We start from the raw sequence: 22,619 nt of genomic DNA, 5'->3' as shown, positions 1-22,619 counted from the left end.
CATTTTATTCCATGAATTATATGTATAATCAAATCAAAAATAATAAGTTTAATAAAGGTTCTTCAAATGCTGTTTATTTCTAAAATTGCATACTGTAATAAGGTTCTGTTCCTACTCAACAAGTTAACTTGATTAATGCTTAATGCATGTTAAATTGAAATCAGTGGCTTATCAATTTAAATTCAATTTGTAATTTGAAATATCACTGGAACCGGAGAATTGTCATTGAAGCCTTCTTTTAAGGATTACAGAAATTGCAAGATATTTAAAGTATAGGATGATTCAAATTACACATCTCTGTTAGGAAAATTACTAGAGCATTTTAATCTATATTTCGTATAAATGCAACTCCTGTCTAAGTGGTTTCGATTTCTGAAATAATATTTAGTTGATATTTTCAACTCTGGGAGAGGAAATGGAGCTGTAATTTAAATATTTATTAACTTGCGCAATATCTTCTGCATATGTATGCAGCATTTTTTAACCAATTGAGGGATTCATCATGAAGCTGATATATCTGATCACCCGTTAATTGTTAAGCTTTAGTTACTTGTTTTCTTACCTAAACAATAATGCTCCTTCCGCACTTAAAGTACATTGGCAAGCAAAAAATTTTCGTACAAGCTCTTTGGCAATTACAAGTTTTCAAAAAATGAGACCAGAAACTCCACCGTCAGATCCGGAAGAATCGGCAAATCAACTCGACTTGAGGAAGTTGCCATTGCAGTAGTGGAGCGGAGAGCAGAAAGTGCATGGTAGTGGTTAAATGGTCGTTTGATGGTTATTATGTATGCTAAGAACCATGAAAATTGCCTGCTCCACAACGACATTCCTTCTCGTAACTGCAGAAATATGATTTTTTTCTTTTCAGAAATCATAACTATATTCAAAATTAAATCAAAATGAAATCTGGGAAAATTGGCGGAATGGTTTTCCTTACAAAGAGGTCTAAAAACCCACAGTTTAATTTGGATCATCTTGCTAAATTTTGAAAAATTTAAATATATATATATATAACACAACATTTATAAGACAATTGTTGAAAAAGTATTCTCAATCAATTTCTCTCTGAATTTGAGCTTTATAAAAAGTGTACCCATTTAAATTTTTACTTTTTTTAAATCCTCAGTAATTCGATGCAAAAGAATTAATAATCAACTCTATTTGCCACCTAAGCATAAACTTTTCACTAAATATAGTCACGTTTATTTTTCCAACACAGGATGTCAGCAGTTTTGACCTCTGAGCCATTAAACCTTATAAATGATTTGCAAATAAAATGAATGATATTTCGAAAATAACAGGAGTGTTCTTCCCTACACATTATGATATTTATGAAAAAAAAATCCTCTGTATCTCTTATAACTGATCGTTTGCTTCCAAAACATGATATGGCAGTAAAATTTTAATTTAAGAAGACTACATATTCAGTTTCATATTTTCCATCTTGAGTTTATGGAAAGAAAATGAAATGAATCTGATATAAAAATTGAATACAAAATCTATCTTTTGATATGTATCCACTTATTGTTAATAAGTAAATTTCTTAGAATTTGATAAAATTCAATAATTTTGCATAAGATCGCAAATATAATATTTCCACCATTTTCCCAAAATGTGTTTTTTAGACTCTCGATCGATTAACCCAAATCTTAATATATGAGGATGGACATTTCAAGGAAAAAGAAATAAGCATTTTATGTTTTTGGAACATTCTTGAGGTAGCGATGCACAATTGCTGCCGATACCATAGCGACTTCTCTCAATTTTTATAGCTTAGTAAGACGGTTGCAAAAGAAGAAAAAAATTGATTGTTTTCTCTTCAGTACAGGTTCCTGTGAATCGAAACAGCTCGATATTTTTCTGTTTATTTATTTCTTTTTTCTTTTTCATATTATTTCACAGAAGGAAATTTTTTCGAAGGGGTGGGACTTCAAGTTAGAGAGATTGCTTGAAAATGTCGATCGATTTGACACCTTTTCGTAGTATTTTTTAAAGTACTTCTATCCGAGTTGAGAAAAAAATTGCTTTTCATTTCTCGATTTTCCTTATTTTCATCTTATGAAACTGAACAATATACTGTAAAGCTAATTTTCGCAGAAGATAAAAATGTTCCTCTTTTATTTTCTTAAAAACAAAACTGTTGGAAACGCAATGGTAAAATGAAAATAAATTTTATAAACAGAAAACAATAATGAAATAATATATTTATTACTATTTTAAATATATTCAGTAAATTTGATTTTAAAAGATGCTTTCTAAATTGAACAAAAAAAATCTTAGGAATAAATTGGGTAATAATTTGAAAACCCTTGATGCAAAATCTTCGAGATTAATCATAAATTTTTTCTAGTTGCTTTACTTCGTTTTTAATCTTAAAGAAGACAACCAGTAAACAAAATCATTTTCTTAGGATGCTAACAAACTCCTTATGAATTTAAATTCATTCTCATTTACTAGGTACGAATTTTAATGTGAACTTTATATCGAGTTGCAGAAGCTTTCTTATTTTGTATTTTCCATCAATTTATTTTACTGAAAGCTAATACCAGGGCAAAAGATTTTTCAAGCTACATCTTGTTTTAGAGATAAAATTTGTAAGCATTAAATTCATTTTTTTCGTACATTTTTGTATAACTATGTATCACAAGCAAATGGTTAGAAGTATACGCTATATTTTAAAACAAAACCACTGAAATAAAAATAAGAACTATCATTGTTACTTAGAATTCTTGATTATAGTTCTTCACATTATTAGAATATAATGTTTATAGAATCTCAAATAACCAATTCTTTCTCGGAGCCTTATCCTGATTGGACCTTTCTATTCTGGAAAGACTTTGAAAGATATTTGAATTGAAACAGACAAATTTTAATGCTGTTTGCTTATATACAGCAATAAAAAATAATAAAAACTAGAACACTCTCTGAAAAAGCGCTTTTATCAGTGAACTCCAGAGTACAAAATAATTTTTCTAATTAAAAATCTTCAAAGCTAGAATCTTTTAAGTCATTTTTGTCGTCCATTCCAAATTTTATAACGCGCCTATTATTTTTTCATTCTTAAGGAAGCTTTCACTCTTTGAACCTGGCTTATTGCTCTACTTTCAGGATTAATTCTCAGAATTCACTTATACTTAATTATCAACACAGAATTTTAGAATTCGAGATTGTCAGATAGTGAGTGAACAATTGATGACAGTTTTCCATCTTTAATTCACAAACATGAAATAAGTCAAGTCAAATAAACATGCGTAAAATGGGAAATCACATATAAATGAAGATGCAGAAAGCTTTTATTTGAATCTATTCTGATATTCACCTATGCATGATTTCAAATAAAAAATATAGATTCGTTAGGTTTCGACAATTTTCGAAATTCATTTGACGTTTTAAAAATTAAAATATTTTTTGCTTACTTGTACATTTAAAGAACTTAGTATTCCTACTATAGCAGTTCAAATTTGACAAATATTTTCAAGAACTATTTAAAAGTTCGTCATTCTATTTTAGTAAATCTCAGTCGAAAATTAAAGTGCGCGAATACGATAGGCATAAAAAGCGAAAATTTTGGATTAAGGCAATTATTATGTTTGATAGATTATCACTGATTGTATGAAAGGAATTATGAAGCAATACTGTTCAAACTTTTATTTCGGTTCAATGAGTATTTAAATTTTTTTATTATACAAAAAATTATATTGCAAATAACTTTTCAATTGAATAAAAAGCAAATTGTTCCCTATTTGCTTTGTATTCTCATGCAAAGAAATGTATTCTCATGCAATGCAAAGAAAAGAGGGAATCAAAATAGGTGTTACTATTCACATGCATTAGAGATGAACTGGTTTGAAATGGAGATCTTCGTCCATTTATGTGATTCACCCTAAGATCTGTAAAATATTTATATCAATGTTGCGGTTCTAGACTTATCAAAATCTTTTTAGCAAGCATTCAGGTCCATAATGAATTTACATTCTATTTATGTCTCAGTTGAAACAGAAATTTCGCTCCATTTGTATACATTGCAGAGAATGATTATGAAAACTAGTCATTGAAGCATTTTGAAAAATTATTCTGAGCCAGATGATGTGTAATACACTCGCTTAGCTGAATTTCCGCTATTTTCACCGGACTATCTACATTCAGGAGGTAGAAGAATAGAATAAACTGAACATGAAAAATCGTAGTGGAGAAAATGATTGACAAGCATCCTTTCTAAAAGCTTCGCTATAAAATTTCAATGCATCCTCATCACACTCATTTCGAGTCGTTTCTTAAAGAGAAAAAATACTTTGAATAAATGCTTTTATAGTTTATATTCAAGTTGCGTATTTCTGCAAGCATCCGTGCATAGATATTTAAAGCTTTCATTCAAAAAAGAATTTTAATTAAAGTAATCAATAAACAGGATTGAAAACAATATTGTTTGAAAGAAAGAAAAGAAATTGAACGAAGAAGACTGGGATGGCTAACGGATATATCCCAACTTTCATGGTACTATGTTCAAATGCCAATTGAGCTGTAAATATACAACAGCGATATCAAGTAATAATTGAAATAAGAAAACGTGAGATAACGAGAAGGAAATTTAAAAATTCTTTCACTCGTTCTCTGCATTCATTTAAGGATCATCGTTACATACAAAGTAGTATCAGATGAAGTGTTTAAGAGTGAATACATCCTTCTATACGGAATGCACTGAAAACTCTGTGATGCAGAGTAGTTTAAAATTAATTAGTGGTTAACTTTTCTGATATATGACATATTAGATAGTATACCATTCTACAGAATGGAATAAAATTTTGAATTCAAGTATTATATGGCATAAGTTATAGAAGGAAATGAAAAAATTGTTCTGAATCCCATAGTTATAGTTACAGGGACGAAAATTTCACTTGACTGTACCATTTTTTTTCCCTTGGAAATTTCTTTAAAAGGAAGTTGGAAAGGTATTTTCAGTAGGAAAATGGTGGCTATAGGTGGAGGCTAATAAACTAAAAATAACAGTTCTGACTTGCCGTTCCATAAAAGCAATATCATCCCCTATACTAGATATGTATAGGTCAACAATGTAGAGGAAGTCTTTGACATAAAGCGGAAATTATAGTAAAATACCATAGATTTTTAAAGCAAAGAGCATTACACTAAGAACACTGCCCTGAGGCACACTTTCTTCATGAATAAATTCTGATAGTTGGTCTCCAATTCTTAATCTAAATTTTCTGAGTTTTAAAAAATTCTGAATGAATATGGGTAAATTGCCACGGAGATTACAATCATAGAGATCGCGAAAAATGCCGAACCTCCAAGCACGATCGTCAGCTTTCTCTATATCGAAAAAAATAGCTACGGTATGAATTTCGAATTTCTGTCTCCAAGGCGGACAAATTAGCAACTGTAGAACACCCCTGTGATAGGGACTAAAAAAGTGTTAGTTTCCAAGTAATATATTAAACCTTGTTGACCATCTTCTCAAGGATTTTGCAAAAACAGTGCAATCAGGGGGTAGTTGCATGGGATGTTTGCCTGGTTTAAGAATAGGTATTATAATATCTTGCTGCCAGGATGATTATAATGGCAGCAGGCTATTATTATTTATATATTTTTGAATTATTTTTATTTATATATTTATGAATTATTTTTATTTATATATTTATGAATTATTTTTATTTATATATTTATGAATTATTTTTTATATATTTATGAATTATTTTTATTTACATATTATTTTATTTATATATCATTTATTATATATTTTTGAAGTGAATAATATAGAATTTTCCCAATAGTTGCACAATTTTCAATGCAATAACGCGTTATAAAATTCAAACTTTTGATGCAATTGGAATTATTCAATACATTCACCAGAGAAGAATATATAAAATCTACGTACCAAATTTGAAATTTATAGGACAGTAGAAAGTTTAAAAAATCATGTTACGTGTATGGTAATTCTGTGAAATAATCAATTTTGTGAAAAACACATTTAAAGTATAAAAAAACTTTAAATATAAAATAAAGCAGCAATTCTCTTAAAATTTCCTATGCATTTGGCGCATTTTACCCTCTTTCTCCTCTTAAGTATAGTAAGTATATTTTTAATCCATTTTTTTCCACTAATAACAATGTACTGGTGCCATAAATTGACAATCGATCATTTCTTAGAAACTTTATTACAGGTAATTAAGGGATGCTTCGAATCGTTCACTCGCTCCAGATTAAAAACAATACACCCAATAGCAGTTTTAAGATTGAAAATATAGTTTTATATCGACTAAATGTTTTGTTAAATTGTATAAATGTCATTTTTTCACTCAATATCTAAGTTTTCTAATTCACTTTCGTTTGCATTCTGTATTGCGTTCTCAGATAAACACCATTCACGTTATATATGAAAGTTTTAATATATTCATAATGATTTTTGGCAACCTTTTAGATTCACTTTGAATTTCATACCATTGGCAAATACCCGTTGATATCTCCACCAACTATCAGTGCTCTCTGCCGATGCACTGATTGAGAGTTTTAGAAAAAAAATATTTGAAAGAAAGTTTCCAGTACAGAGAATTTCTTTGTGTTGCTTCGTTTGACTATCCTACAATAGTTTATCAATATAATTTTTTGTCAGCTTTCCCGTCCCTCCCAGACTAATATGTTTAAGAATTAAAAAGAAATATATATTCATTAAAAATAATTAAGGGACTTAGATCATTATGATAAGCAAACATTAAGACAAGTATATATTTATATGGTTGAAAATACGGAAAATTCCTTCTTAATTGTTCCACTACCGGTTAACTTTTAAAAGAACTTATACTTCCGTTTTCAGCCTATTATATTTACATAAAAGGCGTTAATTTTCTTTCTCGGTGTCGTAGAAATAAAATAAAAAGTAAATTTGGATACTTGAAAGTATGAGCTTACAAATAAAGCAATAAGTTTTTAATATAAATGTTGACTGAAAATCAGTTTTAACTCAGGCATATATCTTAAGTCATATGAAAGATATTCTTGTTACATTTTAATATAATAAATGTACAAATCTAACAGAAATTGTTTTAAAGCTATTATATAGAAAGTCTCAGTACCAGTATTGCATTTTCTAGGAGCGATAGATTACATCTAGAAGACTGGGAATCACATAGCAATGATGGGTCGGAAATGCTAGGTAGACACTCTAAGTGGACTTGTTATACATGGAAAAGACATGCTCGCATATCACCTTCAACGCATTCGAACTCAAATTTTTTGCTTCGTGGTCCTTTGTTTATCCTTTTAAAGAAAAATAAATCAGGCGAAATTTTCTCTGAGGTGAGGAAGTCATAAATTCTCCACTGACTACCATATATGCCGATTTGAGATTTTCAGACCTACGGAGTCTACAGGGGACTGATTAGGGGAAAAGAAAGTGGTGTGAAATATTCACTTCGAAGAAAAAGTTAAAGTTCACTTCTTTTCTGAAGTTTCTCGAAGAAAAAGTTTATTTCTGCATCCTTTACAAATAATGAGTGAAAAACTCTTTCACTTTCTTAAAAATTAAAATAGTATAAAAAGTAGGATAATCATTTGAGAAACTGTGTTCTCGGAAAGAAAATGATAAATAAAAAAGTAAAGGCGTATTTCATTGTAAATTATTTCAGATTAAAAGGAAACTTTTTAATATATAATTTTTGCTTAGAGAAAATATATTGACGATTTATTTTTCCAAAATCTGTCAAATAAAAACGTATAGAATTGCTGATATCTATTGACTCACATGTTACTAATGTTCTATACAAATCTGTTTTGTTCATCATGGCATTTACTAACAGAGCCAATTATTTTAAAAAATCTGAAATTCATATTTTTATTCACAAAAACAGATTACTTTGGTCTTTAGAAATTGAAATAAATGTTTGTCTTTACTCCTTTTTTTAACTTGGCATATTTCATGTTTGTATACATGTTAAGTTGTAATCAATTTTTTTCTAACTTCCCGATATACTAAAGTTTTGAAGCTTTTTATGCTCCTATAGTTTCAATAAAAAAATAATATTTTAATATTCTCAAAAGCTAATGATCGGCATATTTGATTTAAATTTTGAATCTACATCAAAAGTGCCATCTGGCTTTAAAAGTGAGAAAAATTTATTACAAGTTCATTATATTCATAATAATAGATTGTGAAATACATGTTGAAGATTAAATGCGGAGAAAAAGTTGTTTGAACTTGCCTTTATTAATCGTATAGTAGAGAAAAAGCCAATTTTTATCAGAAATATCGGAAGTGAAGATAAATCATGAAAAAGTACGAGGCTCTGAAAACAATATATAAGGGAACTGAGCCACAGAGACTATCATGAATTAGAAACTTCCTATAGATTCATTGAAAATTGAAACTTTTTCGTAAAAATGGTTAGAATTCTGAATTTTAGAGCAATTCTCTTGCTTTCACAGCTTGTTTTTGACCTCCATATTTTTAATAAAAATTTTCTACTTTATAGTAAACTAATAAAAATCAGTTTTTAAAACTTCCTTCTTAAATAATTTTATGGTAAAAATTTATCTATATCGTGAGTTCTGCGAATTCCTCGATTGCAGATACTGTTAAATCTAATGTAGATTTTTCTTTGCAATTTATAGGTTAACAATGAGGGGAAAATAACAATTCTAAACAACTTTAAAAAGAGTTATTTTTGCGGAAACAAGAAGGAGAGAATTCTGAAGAGGAGAGACGTTTCTAGTTGAAAAATGTCATTACCAGAGGTCGGGCTTTCAAAACCGTCTCTAGTGATCAATAGTACTTCCTGTTGGCAACGAATTTGTAATCTTTCTGATCAAAATAAGAAGCAGAATTTTGAAGCTTCCATTTCCCTTCTTCATCCATGATGTTTTTTGTATTACGAAATACATATAAGCTGCAAGATATTCAGATAGTTATTGTTTTTAATTCATATAAATGTATAAAACAAAGCAGTTTGAAAAATCGTTTCCCAAAATTCTCAGATTTGAATCCTTACTCCTTAGGATCGACTGTCCTAAACTGAATAATCACAATCGTTCTGAAAAGGATTTTGTTCAAAGTAATAAACAGGAATATAAAGCTACAATTTTTTTAAAAAAAATACTATTTTTATTTTAAGGAGTTTTTCAAAAGATTTAACTTTGTAATGTAATTTGAAGTAAGATTTCATTGCTCCATCATTTTAGACTTTGTTTGGGAAGTAGATAAAATGTTAGGTGTTTAAGAAAAGATAATAGATATTTTAAAACATATAATTGGAAAGTTCTTCTCAATCAGATTGTTTCAATTCATTGGGAAAAACTTGTATCAGAGAATCCAGACGCAACGTTCTCATGAATAATAAATAATTCTTATGCTTGAAAGGAAAACTGAAGCTACAATTAATTAAAGATCAAATTTAAAGCAAGACAGACAATTAAATTAGTAATTACTTTCAGAAATGAACAGCTTTTTACTTAAAAACACGGCAGATTTGCATACAACAGCGAATTATGTAAGTTTTAATTGTTATATTTACTCGTCAAATGCAAATAATTTCATTACTTTTCGATGGTAGTTGAATAAAGAGTACTGAGCAAAAGAAAAGCTTTTTTTCCTTTTATCTCGACTGAGAATGAAAATTTAATAACATGTTGATTTCAAGCATTTATTTTTCAGTCAGAATTTATTTCGGAATAATCATAAATTAATAAGACCATGAATTATTCTCAACTATTTCATTAACTGTAAAATTTAATATGTACAATAAAATAATGAGGAAAGAATAATAATAATAAAAAAATTAAAAAAAATTATGCGCTTATTTCCATATCTAGAACAGTGTGATTTTAGCAGTATCAATAGGGTACTTCTTTATCAGGGTGATCGATTCTAGAATAATGAGTCACTGAGACTTCATAAGTGATAATTTGATGTGGAATAACGAACATCCGCCTGTAGTTTTATGACAGCTGTCTATGAGCTAAACAAAATTCTTTTTTATAATTGAGAACGATATAAAATTTTTGAACAAATAAGAATTAATAATTGACTAAACTAACTTTCACGATGACTGAGAAATCTTTACAAATAGCAGTTATCCATTTTATAATCCAAGAGTTTTTTTACGCCAAAGAAAATTATAATTTGTGAATATAAAAAAAAGCAAAATTTTATTCTCAAATTTATGAAGGAAAATGAATGGTTGGATTTTTTCTTCCAAGAACATGAAGTCATTGCCTCCAAATACAGATTATCTGGGTATAGATTCTGTGTTGAATAATAATAGCACCATATCACTACTACCTTAGGAATAAATAATATATTTACTTCGATTTCTCTTGGCTTAAAATTACTTTTTTTTTGTCTTGCATTCAATGTCATTAAATTATTAATTATTCTTTTAGGCCTGTATAATTTTTAATAATTGATTCTAAATTTCTTTAACACTAACAGTCTGTCCTTGAATCACTGGTAATTTGAATTTCCATGTTTTAAATTAAGTCATATAAAAATTAAGATTAAGTCATGTAGATGTTATAATTCAGTATAAAAATTGTGAAATTAATGAATGTGTTTTTAATTAAATAATACGCTGACATATTCTTAATACAAATGGTGGCATCTTCTGTCTAATTAAGCAAAAAATTTAATGAGGTTTAGAAATTCTAATGAATAATATACTGTTCTAATCCAACAATATAGACAAAATTGATATTTACTGAGGGCATTATGTTATTCGAAATAAAGGCTGATTTATTGCGTAAATTCGAACTGAGTTTCGTAAAAACTTGTTCAAATATTATGTTCACACTGTTTATATAAATTTTAAATTTATAAATGTAAAATATCCAATTTCTGTATCTTTTGTCTGATTTAGTTGTTGCAGCGTGACTAAAATCGTAATACATTTTAAAGTTTTAAAACATCATTCTATGTGATTGTTCAGTGTCAAATTTTGAAAGCTAAAAATCCTCTTCAGAACCATACTTAATTTGGCAATTCTACATTAAAAATAAATCTTCTGTTTAGTTGGATAAAATTTGATTGTAATCAAAATATTTTTTTACCTCTTTCAAATTATTTAGTTGAATTTCCGTCATTTAATTGCTGAAGCAAAGCATTTTAATTGCCTGATTCATTGTAGAAACTAAATTTCATTGTAAATTCAAAAAAAGGATGACTAGAAATTGTGTCCAGTTAATGGAAGACATTTCCATTCTTACCTGAATCCTAAGCCTTGGCAACTCTTACTAAGGGTATCAGTGGTAGGAAATGGTCGTATGAAAGTCTTATACTGAAACTTTCTTTAGAGATTCTTTTCATTAATAAATTCATTATTTATATTTTAATTCCTTCTATTCACAAATGGCTCTACCGGCATGACAGAGAACCGTTCATATGCATTTAGTTCTTCAAATTCTATTGATATATAAATTAGTTTATTATTCAGGTCGAGTTTCATTCGGAAATACATTTTGTACCTAATAAAAATAAGACAAAATAATTATCTAATTTTAGTTTCTATTGTTAGTTATACTCTGTTCCAAAAATATAGGTACAAATCAAATACCATAATAAAAGACATTTCGTGTATTTTTAGAAATGATTCAGATTTAGTTTTTAATTGATTCGTTCAGGTGTTTTGTAGAAAAATATTGGAAAATAGTAAAACTGTGTAAAAGTTTTTAAAAAATTAAAAATTGCCTGTCCCTTAAATATAGACATCATTTGACTTTACTTAGAAGTATAATTCAAATATTTTTTCAGCAGACAATTGTTTACATTTTTTAATGTATTTTTTGCCTGCTTTTCTGACTTTTATTGGTTTGGCATAATCTTTCTGTTTGTTTCTGACTAACAAATCGATGTTTTTATAAGTTCGACAAAATTCCTAAAGATAAAAAGGCTTCTAAATAGGAGACTATCAAAGTTTTGGATTTAAAACTTAAAGGGAATCATCCAAAAGAAATACCCCAAATTTAAAAAAGATCTTTAAAAAGTGTTTACAGAATTTTACACAATGGCGGCAGGTGGTCTGGTAAGAAAAGATCTGATAGATAAAGAATAACATCTATGCGCAGTGATAGAATCATTCTTAAACTGGCATCTAGAAAAAAAATTGCGATAAATTTCATCCAAATTTGGAGTGTCAAAAATATATTGGAAGAATATATAAAGAATATTGGAATCTAAAGGAATATATTTCATGAAAATTTTAAAGAACCGATACTTAAAAATATATCACAAAACTGGACTTTTAAACTGGTCAAAATAAATGATGCCTTTTGATGATAAACGATTGTCAACAATATTTAATGACGAGAAAAAGTGGAATATGCATGAATGTTAAAGAAATCATTCTTAAAAGTATACCACAAAACTAGACATTTAAACTGGGCAAAATAAATTATGTCTTTTGATGATAAGTGGCTGTCAACAATATTTACTAATGAGAAAAAGTAGTACATGGTTGATTGAAATGGATATAAATTTTACTGGCATAATTTAAGAAACGAACCAAGAAGTTTATTTAGTAGATATCAAGGCGATGGATCAGTAATATGTTGGCCGGTTTGCATATAATGGACAAACAGTTTTGATTATTTTTACAATAAATGAACCCCCAAGACTATTAGCAAATATTAGATCATTTGTTAGTTCGGACTTAAACACCCAACGAAGAACGTATTGAAATATCTAACATTAAAAGTATATGAAAATGGACGTCAAAATAATTAGAATAAGGGCTTTAAATCCCCGATAGAACAAGAATGGTATGAACTATCTTCAGAGGTAATGCAAAACCTAGTACTTTTGATGGAAAATTGAATATTTGAAGTTTATTAAAGGTAATGGAAAGACGATTAAATACTAAAATTTGTATCTGTGTTCTTGAATATTAAATATAATCCATAAAATAAATATTGTCTATAATTATGGGACACTCCGTTTTCTATTTTTCTGGACACTTTCAACATTTGTTGATTTTTCTAATAAATTAAATCTAAATTTTGTTTCATGTAATTTTTATAATTATATACATATGAAAAAAACTTCATCCCATTTTTTTATTTACTGTGAATTTTATTTTATGCTTTTGTCTACATTTTGGGACAGTGTATATTTCTGGGTATGAAATTTGAAAAATTGTGTGCTCTCAAAATTTCTGATTGTGCGTTTGACTTGTTCTTAAATGTTGCTGAAAATACGATGGAAATTTTCCAGTACATGTTTGTGTTTTTGACACGGTAGTGCGATTGTTTTATTCAATCGCGCACTTACCACTTTACGAATGGACCATGCGTAAGTTGAAAAAATAATTTGTACAAGAAAACACTAATTATCCGTCATCTATTTGAAACATGCATTGCTAAATACGAATCATGCTTTATGCGTAATATTACATGTATTCTAAAGTTTTGTGTTATTCTTATCCAATAAAGAAGATTTAATTATTTCTTGTTTACTAAAAAGTTTTCATCCAATTACTAGTTTGTCAACAATTTTTTAAGCAATTAGGATGGCAAAATTATTCTAAAAAGAAACGGAAAGATCAAATTATGGAAAATAAATAGAAAATATATTTGTAATATATAAAAAAATAGTAATTTGTAAACTCCTAAATTTACTCAACATTCAATGGAATATGAAACTGGCCTTCATAGAATTTGAAAGTCATATCCGATTGCTGTTTCTTTAAATCTATGAAATAGTTAAGCTGCATTTTATTTTATCTGCCTGTAAAGATTAACGCAGTATTAATTTACAGTTTTAAAATGATAAGTAAAACTCTTTATAGTTTTTCAAAGTAAATAAGACAGTGACATTTTGATCTTGCATTTGAAATTAAATGTTCAGTCTTCTTTATACTGTCTAGGTATTTTAATTAAGTTAATAGGTTAATTCTTGGATAAAATGGTGCAATGTTCAACAGAGGGAATTGGAAACCTCTATATGAAGTGTTTGAATAGAATTCACGAGATTGTGCTCAGAATCTTGCTTTAAAACAAAGCGGCTCTCTCAAATGTCAGTTAAGTGCTCGACAAAATGCCATCTCAATTGCAAGAGCAGAAGAAATTGTCTAATGCTTTTTCAAATTTTAGGCATAACAGAATTTTTTATAGAAAGCATGCACTTTTATTTCATCATTTATTGTTCCTGGCAACAATTTCTTTAAAAGATGAGTAAAGAAAGAACAAAGTGCGTTTTCCAGGTTTCGTAATCTTGCTTTTTTTTTTACTTTCCCTGCATAGAAAAAAAAGCATTCTGTTTGAAAAGAATGCAAAGCTTCGAGAGATTTTATACAGACATTCCGAATAGTTTAAAATCTAATACTGAGAAAGATACGGAACAGAAATGTAAATAGAATCTCCCGGGCGAAAGACATATTTCTGTGTACAGGAATGGAATGGACCTTTTTCTAAGTAAAAGTTCTCGCAAAAGTTTCAACTCGAACATAAATGTTAAGCTTATTTTCTTGAAAGCACTGTAGAAAATACTCGGATAATATTTATTTATACGTGACTCTTATTTTCCCTCAAGTCGGGTTTGGACCGCATCTGTTTTTATGGAGAGAGATAAGAGATCTGGTCAATTCCATTGGGGCAAAATGCTCCGTAAGGAGGATATCTTTGGAACATTTTGTCATATAAAAAATAAATCTTTTACCGCGCATGATCTCTTTTCCAGGCCTTGCGATAATTCTCTATGGGGGATACCTTTTGAGCGGGTCAAAAACCAATCATATTTATATAAGAAAAGCCTCGCTTTCGCTTTGATCCGCACCTTTGCCTTCTTAGGATGAAAGAACATCGCCGGAAGGCTGCTTTTTGAACTTTTCTTTCAACTCGTTGTTAAAAACAGACACTTTCTTTATCCTATTGAGATGAATTCCAAAGCAGAATCTTTTCTAAACAGAAAAAGCAAAATTTCTAGACAGGAAAAAAAAAGATCTTTAATCTGTATAAATGTAGATGCACTGGCCCGCATGTTATGCGATATTCGTATACAACTGCACATACAGCGCAGAAAAAATTGTATAAGAAAATATATGAGGAAATATCCAGAGTACGAAAAACACAACTTGCAAATAGAAACTTGTTAATGTTGTGTTTCCGTGGATATACCAGAAACCTGAAAGAATTCCATTTATGTAATGTTTAACTGCATGATATTTAACTATACCCACAGCTTTAATCTATTACATGTATGAGTAAGAAACGCATATGCTTTTACTTCGTACATTGTTTATATTCATCCCCTCAATCATAATTAATTATTAATCAAAAGTTTTCGAATAACCGACATTATTAGTTTCAAATTTGGCTCTTATATAGAGACTGCTTAAAGATTTCTCTTTAAAATTTGATCATTGGAAAACATTGTTTCTAGATTCATGCAGCTTTTTAACAGATTAATGATGCTTTTCACTTAGATAATAGTGCCTTGTTTTAATTCTTAATGTAATAACATAAACTTTTTAATATCAACTGCTGTGGCCTGGTGGTTTCTTGGTTTCAGGACCCTACTCTACGTCGTGTTATCGGATGTGGCGCATTGGGGGGGGGGCAAATATCATTCCACTGGCGAAGAGGCACTAGCTCAAGTATATATGCGTGCCTCGTCATCTGACCACGATTCAAAATTACGAGATCCATCCCAAAATAGCTCTAGTGTGGTTTCAAAACCGGACGTTAATATAACTAAACTAAGCAAACTGAATATCAAGTACAATAAAAAACAGAATTCCAGCACTTATCAATTTACGTAATGCGCACTGTGTGAACTGTACCGTGCATGAGAAAGAATGAGAACGGATATTCAAATAAATATTTTTAGAACATTTTTGGCTTGCTTTTAGTTATATTTTGCGGAAAAAATGTTTGCTTGATGCAGGTTTTATGATCCACGTTCATATCCATTTTATTTCGTGAGCTTTAATTTTCAAATTTTCGATAATATTCCATCTAATATTTGAAACTTATTATCTATATTTTGAACACGATGATTTAGAAACTGTAGTTAAGAAAACTGTACAAGAAAAAAAGTGCCTGATATCTGGATATCACGGAGATAAAAAAGAAATCAAAAATATGTAGTTAGAAGATGCAGAATTAAAAGGAAATGCCCATTAACGCATTGTAAAACAATTTACATAAAATATATATTACTGATAAACATATCGGAATAAAAATTTTATTCAAATATTTCAAAATAGAATAACAGCAAAAAAAAATTACATTTGATATGACAACTGGGGGAGTCAAGATCTTAAAAGTGCTAAAATGTGAGATAAAATTTCGGAAAACTTTTAAAAAATCGCAAAATTCTACAAAAAAATTTTTTTAATCGTGAATTACTGCTCGAACATATTAGAATTTTTATTTTTGTTAGGTATAATAAAAGCAAACATCAACATGATGAAATCAACTGAATTTTAACATTGCAAAATTGTACGAAAGATAAATGTGATTAAATAATAATATACGCTTACTATTTTAACAAAAACTTTTGTTGAAATTGAATTTAAAAACTGACACTAAATGAAAGAAAAATTATATGGAGATAAAACTAATTTCACTTAAAAACTATTTTTGTGTGTGTGTGAATTTTAAAAAATATATATTTTTCCAAAGCATGAAACCACAATTTTTCCAATGATATATTCTGAAAAACATAAAATCATTTAAATCTTATTTCACTCCTCTTAGGGGAAATTGTAGAATATTTTTTATGTCAGAGTTATTCCTCCAAGAAGTTATTCTTCTAAGACTTTCCATACTTCTAAGACTTTCATCCGAATCTGTTCGAATGAAAGTAGTGGGGTATTATATAAGTTTGAAACAAACAAACAAGTATTCGAATTTACATACATAAAGTTTTAATAGATATTTTGTAATTTCATTTGCATTTTTTATAATATCCTTTTCAGAACCATTGTTTTGTTTTGACCTTCATATTTCTGAGAAAGAACTACAAAAAAAGGATCCATTTCAAGTTTTCAGTACATTAAGAAAAATGTTCTTTTAAAAACATTTCTATTTTTATAACTTTAATAAATTTCCTAATTGATTATTATAAAGTAGGGGGTCAAACATCTGAACAACACCTATAAATTTTTTCAAATCCATTAACTGCTATCATTAACTTTTCATCAATTACTAATACCTAAATCATCAATTTATAAAGTTAAAAATTTTTTGTTTCCCCCTGTTTTAATAAGATGTATTTCATCATCACTGATTGACATGAGAATAACATTGAAAAAAGTGCAGAAGTCGTAAGATTAATTTAGTCGTGTCTATCAACTTCGATTAACTACATCTCATCTCAAAAAATACTATACTATTTTAACGACACTATATTATTTTTATTACATTCTGACTGGATTTTCGTATGAAAAATGTTTCAACAGTTTCATTTGCCTTCATTTCTCATTTACGGTGATTTCAATTTTTAATCGAAACTACTCGACTTAAATTAATTTCTTTTTATTCAACTACAAAAACGTGCCTTCGTTCTCATGTTGCGTCTTCCAACATTTGAAACCAACGTTGACTCACAAAAGTTTCACCAACATTTGAAACTTTTGCATCTAAAAGTGGCCGAGTAATAAAGATTTGGATATTATTATTTTATACAATTAAGACCATTTCAGTGGGTTTTCAGGAAGATCTAAATTTCTTTCTATGCCGTTGTTAATTAATCTGAATTAATAAAATTGAAAATTTTACTAAATTTTAGTCAAAGAAAGGCGGAACTTTATTTGTTTCAATTATAAATGTGTCAATAATATTTAAACTAAATATGACTAAGAGTGCTAAAGACTTTGTAAAAATTTATTTTTCATTCACTCAAGGAATATAAAACAGATTTTTCTGAGTCTTTGCTTACATTAGAAATGAATTATTGTATAAACACAAAAATTAATTAATGAAGAAGTGCAACAATGGGCTGTTACAACGATCCAAATAAACATTTATTTACTTTGTTCTAGAAATACCTGATTTTGGTCACTCCAATATACAGGTAGTTATCAAAATAATGGCGAATAAAAGTGGCAGTTAAAAATGCACTTCTTCAGAACTAAAATATCATTCTAGCTTCCAGTCTTTTTAATGTAAAAAGATATTTCAAGGTAACGTTAGTGAAGTAGTATGCATTTTGGATTTTTGTCCAAAGTGTGTATTGTTAGACCTCACAAAGAGGTCAAATTGTAAGAGCCCGACTAGTTGGAGCAACTGTGACCGAAATATCCCAGCTTTCCGATGTTTCTAGAGATACGGTGACTAACATACAGCGCGGTAAAGCAAAATAGGAGACGGAAGACGACGAGTAAGAAACTGACGAGTGTTGAAACAGACTGCAATATCTAAAACGAAAACAACGGCAACCAAAGTGACCGCAGAGCTCAATTAGCATCTAAATTCTCCTGTGTTAATAATTACAATTAGGAGGGAATTTCATAAATCGAACATTTACGGAAGAGCACCAATTCCCAAGCCACTTGTCATACATTTGTAGGGCACCTGAACAAGCCTGTAATCATGATTGTCTCCTACTAACTGTCAGGCATAGAGTTTTCTGTTGGCTCATTTGTAACCTTGAAAGGAAAGATCTCTAAAGGGAATCCTTCCCCTGCTTTCCCCCCAAAATATCGCCATGAAGACTCTATATGTATAAAACGCTAACTTACGAATCACAGAAACTAAGAGTACAATTTTGTAACCATCTTCATTTAGCATTATATTTTAATGGTGATTTTAACATGATTTCAAATTTTTGATTTCTTTTCTCCTTGAGGAAGAGGTGTCATTTCCAATAATTTTTGAGGTTCAGAACGTTTATCAAAAACAAAAAAACAAAAGTACCATTCACTCTGTTATAGAACATGGAAGTATCGTTCTGTTCGACCTTCCTATTTAAAACGCTTCACTACCACCGAGTCATTTTTGTTAGATAGAAAAAGGAAAACTACTCCTCTCTTCGGCAAATGAACATCATCCTTTATGTGATACATTAATAAATGGGGGTATTTATCGCTTAATTCAAGTTCGACCATTATGTATTCGTTATTTTAGAAGGTGCATGCACTGTTTGCCTTGGGATGGTTTTCGTGATGTCACACAAATGACATCTTTGATCATCCGTAACGGATGGAAGAACATCTTGAGAATCTTATACCATTATCTTTTTAAGAACTTCACAGACTTTGATAGCTCAGTTTTTATTTAATCTTTTAATCAACAACAATAATTTTATCAGTCATGTGAACAAATGTTTAAGAATGGATCTAAATCCTTGAATCAATTTTGCAGAACATTTGTATAAAATATCCCAAAGTAAGTCACAAATATCACTCTTTCACCCTATGTTCTTTGAAATTACTGTTATTTATTTTCTGCTCAAATACATTGATTTTCTGCAAATCCACTTTATATATTGATTCCATAATTCTTTTGGAATTTTTAAGTGGATTCTCTACGGAAATCCATTTAAAAGAGAATTCTAACGACATTTACTTTCAAAAGATTTCCGTCTTCTATTTTCAGGGAACTATCTCACAATGGCATTAACGGAAATGAGTCGGTAGTAAATCTTACAATGTCAACTTTGGAATTCTTACCCCGACTTCTAATATTAATCACACATGTTTTCCCCTCTGGCAAGAAAAATGGAATTTGGGCCCTGATACATGTCTTGAAACAAAATCTTTCATAGGGGATTTCGAAACATAATGTACACTGTGACTCAATTTTAACTCTACTTCGTATTGGACATATGAGCTATACAAATAAATTTATGCTTTTTTTCAGTGTTCTCCTACTTTTATCCATTGTGGGGACATATTGACTGTCCAACACTTTTAATAGATTGTGTAGATTTCAAGAAATATCGATTGAAATACTTTTAATCAGTTTTTGATTCTTTTATATGGAGACTCATATTGTGTTTTGAACCTCTTCATGTATTTAAGGGACATTGTTTTTTAATAGTATTTAGTTTTATTTACTGTGGATTTTTTCGTATCTTTCGTATCCTAGTAACATTTTTGTCGATTTATCTTGTTTACAGTTTTTACTCATTTTTAACTTTTTTTTTTCCACATACGGATTTTTTCACATCCTTCTTGGATTTGTTTAATGGGCATTTCATTAAGTTGCGTTTTAAATTCTAAATTATGAATTTAAACTGGAGATTAATAAATTTTGATTTTCCCTATTTATATGGAAGAAGTAACATTCGTTAGTAAATCGTTTTGAGTTATTTCTACAGAACACTTTAAATAATTTTTTGCAACAAAGGACGCATTATTATAGAATTTTTGCAACTCTTAATTATGTGTACAAATATTTATTCTTTTGCCTTTAATAAATTTTGTTTATACTTGTGTTTGAATGAAGGAATACAAAATTGATTAAAAATAATAATTCATTTAAAACTATTTTCATTTTAAGATTTTCAAGAAATATAGTATCAGGAATGACGGAAAAAATCAGTAAGTAACTCGAAAGGGAGACACCTTATTGACTAGTAAACATCAAAAATACTGAAGAACACTAAGCATAACAATTTAATTATTTATTCATTTGCTTTCCCTTAAAAAATATCTTTCCCTTAAAATATATTTATATCATGTCATATGACAAAATAACCAATTGAAGGCTTCCAAATTTCATCTCTGAAGCCAGTGAGAATATTAAAATAAGAAACAATTTACAATACCAGCATCACAAAGCAGTCTCTATTAATGAAAATACGGTATTTCTCAACAATTTAAAACCGAATATATCATTATTACAAAAAACTCTGAATGTGAATTATGCTCTTTTTAGAATAGTTTTTAGAATTAGAATTTTTAGAATAGAATAAATTATATAGATTTTGACTTTTATTTTCTACACTTTTTCTATTTCATTTGACTTGTTTAATATTTGTAAATATATATTTTTGTAATCTATACTTTTGTTTTTTAATATGTTAGTCTTTTTAAAGTTTTAAAGTTCGCGTTTTTGATGACAATACACTATTTTGGTACTTTAAGAACGAAATTTTCAACTAATTGATTAATTCAATTCATTTTTTGCCAATCTGGTATAGAAAAACTATTTTAAAATTACCTATAAATAAAAGCGTATAAAAATGAAAATAACACTTATAAAATCTTCGTCCTTTAGGTGAGGAAGTCATGGATCCTGCAGGTAAAGCAGGTCGTTTGAATTCGAGAATCCGAAGACAGCGTAGTCACGAATGGAAAGACTATGGAAGCTCCTCTGAGAATGACGACGATCTTGAAACCTACCGATACGACGAGTCATCCAGGAACAGTCAAGATATCAGAAAAGGAGATTCAGGTAATTTAATTACTTTTAGTTCCAAAATGTAATAGAAAAACTAGAATAAAAATAGAATTTCATATATCTACATTCACATAATGTACTGGACTTACAAGTACTTCTCATTTATGTAATGTATTATGTATTACAAGTACTTTCGGGAAACGCACTTTAAAATTTACTCCAATTATTAAAGATTCATACCATATTTTTTAAAACCATTCGATAACTATTATTCAAAAGTATTAAGAGTTATACATATGTATACTGTGAAAAGTTGCCAACAACGAGATATGTTGTTACTCTTGTTGGGGCTGTTTGATACAGTAAATATGTCAATCAATAAGATTAAATATTATACCTACATGTTGTATTATATTATTATGTTGAAATTTCTATAGAATAATAATGTAATGACCATTTTTCATAATAAATGCAATTAATTTCATACGTTATTCTGATGAGCAATTATCCTAATCAATGTCTGAAATACAGTTTTTTTCAAATATGCAGTTTGACAAATTTAGGGTGTATGGTCGTAAGCTCATTCCAATGAATTGAGACACTGAAGCCATTTCCTTGGCATTCTGAGTCCAATCATGTTCTCTCTGTCCGTAGATATCAGTTTAGGAGTCACTGTTTTGTGTTTATTTATCTGGATTCATATTGTTTTTCTTTCAATGCCTGATAGTTTTGTCTTCATAGTTTGTTGCTTTAGCAAAGCATTTTTTTTTCATTTGGACCTTCTAAAACGGCATTGACTATCTGTTTGCTTTTACGGACAACCTATTCCTATCGCTAACTCATGAAATTACCCTTCCTTCGGATCGATACGAGCCTCTGCTCGTACAGACATAAAAATAATTTATTTGGACACAGAAGGACATATTTCCAATGAAATTATGCTGGTGATGTGGAAGTGACTCCTTCTAATAGGAATGAGCCCCTCCTCCTGTACTTGTATGATTGCTTTGAGCATCTTCTGCACTTTTACGTCCCTCAGGTTAACAGCAAGAACTACGCATGCTTAAGTGCTTATAGCACATTTTCTCTCAATTACTTTTCTTGGTATCTCAACTGTTTTCAACACCTTATTAGCTATTTTGCAGAGTTTGATACGAGGTTTGGAATTTATCAGATACACTGACAAAATAGGTGCAGATTTTCATCTTATGTCTATCGAAGCTCTTGATTCTACTCAAGTAAATCTGCATCAGAGTGAATAAGATAGAGACTTATGCTTTACACTTTAGAAAAGTTGACAGAAATCGCCTGAAGTATATTCACGTTCATTC

General features: G+C 29.1%; 1 protein-coding gene across 5 annotated transcripts in view; it reads left to right on the top strand.

Moving 5' to 3' along the window:
- The window catches only part of LOC129958537 (teneurin-m-like), a 416,933-nt gene that overhangs the window by 134,819 nt on the left and 259,495 nt on the right, over positions 1-22,619 (top strand). For all 5 annotated transcript variants that reach the window (XM_056071080.1, XM_056071079.1, XM_056071076.1 and 2 more), the window contains one exon: positions 21,166-21,342. In XM_056071080.1, the coding sequence (XP_055927055.1) occupies positions 21,177-21,342 (166 nt within the window). In that variant the 5' untranslated portion in view covers positions 21,166-21,176. The remainder of the gene's footprint in view (positions 1-21,165; positions 21,343-22,619) is intronic.

This window comes from Argiope bruennichi, chromosome X1 (assembly GCF_947563725.1).
Source record: "Argiope bruennichi chromosome X1, qqArgBrue1.1, whole genome shotgun sequence".
NCBI classification, from domain to species: Eukaryota; Metazoa; Arthropoda; class Arachnida; order Araneae; family Araneidae; genus Argiope; species Argiope bruennichi.
This window is presented reverse-complemented; position numbering and strand designations above follow the sequence as displayed.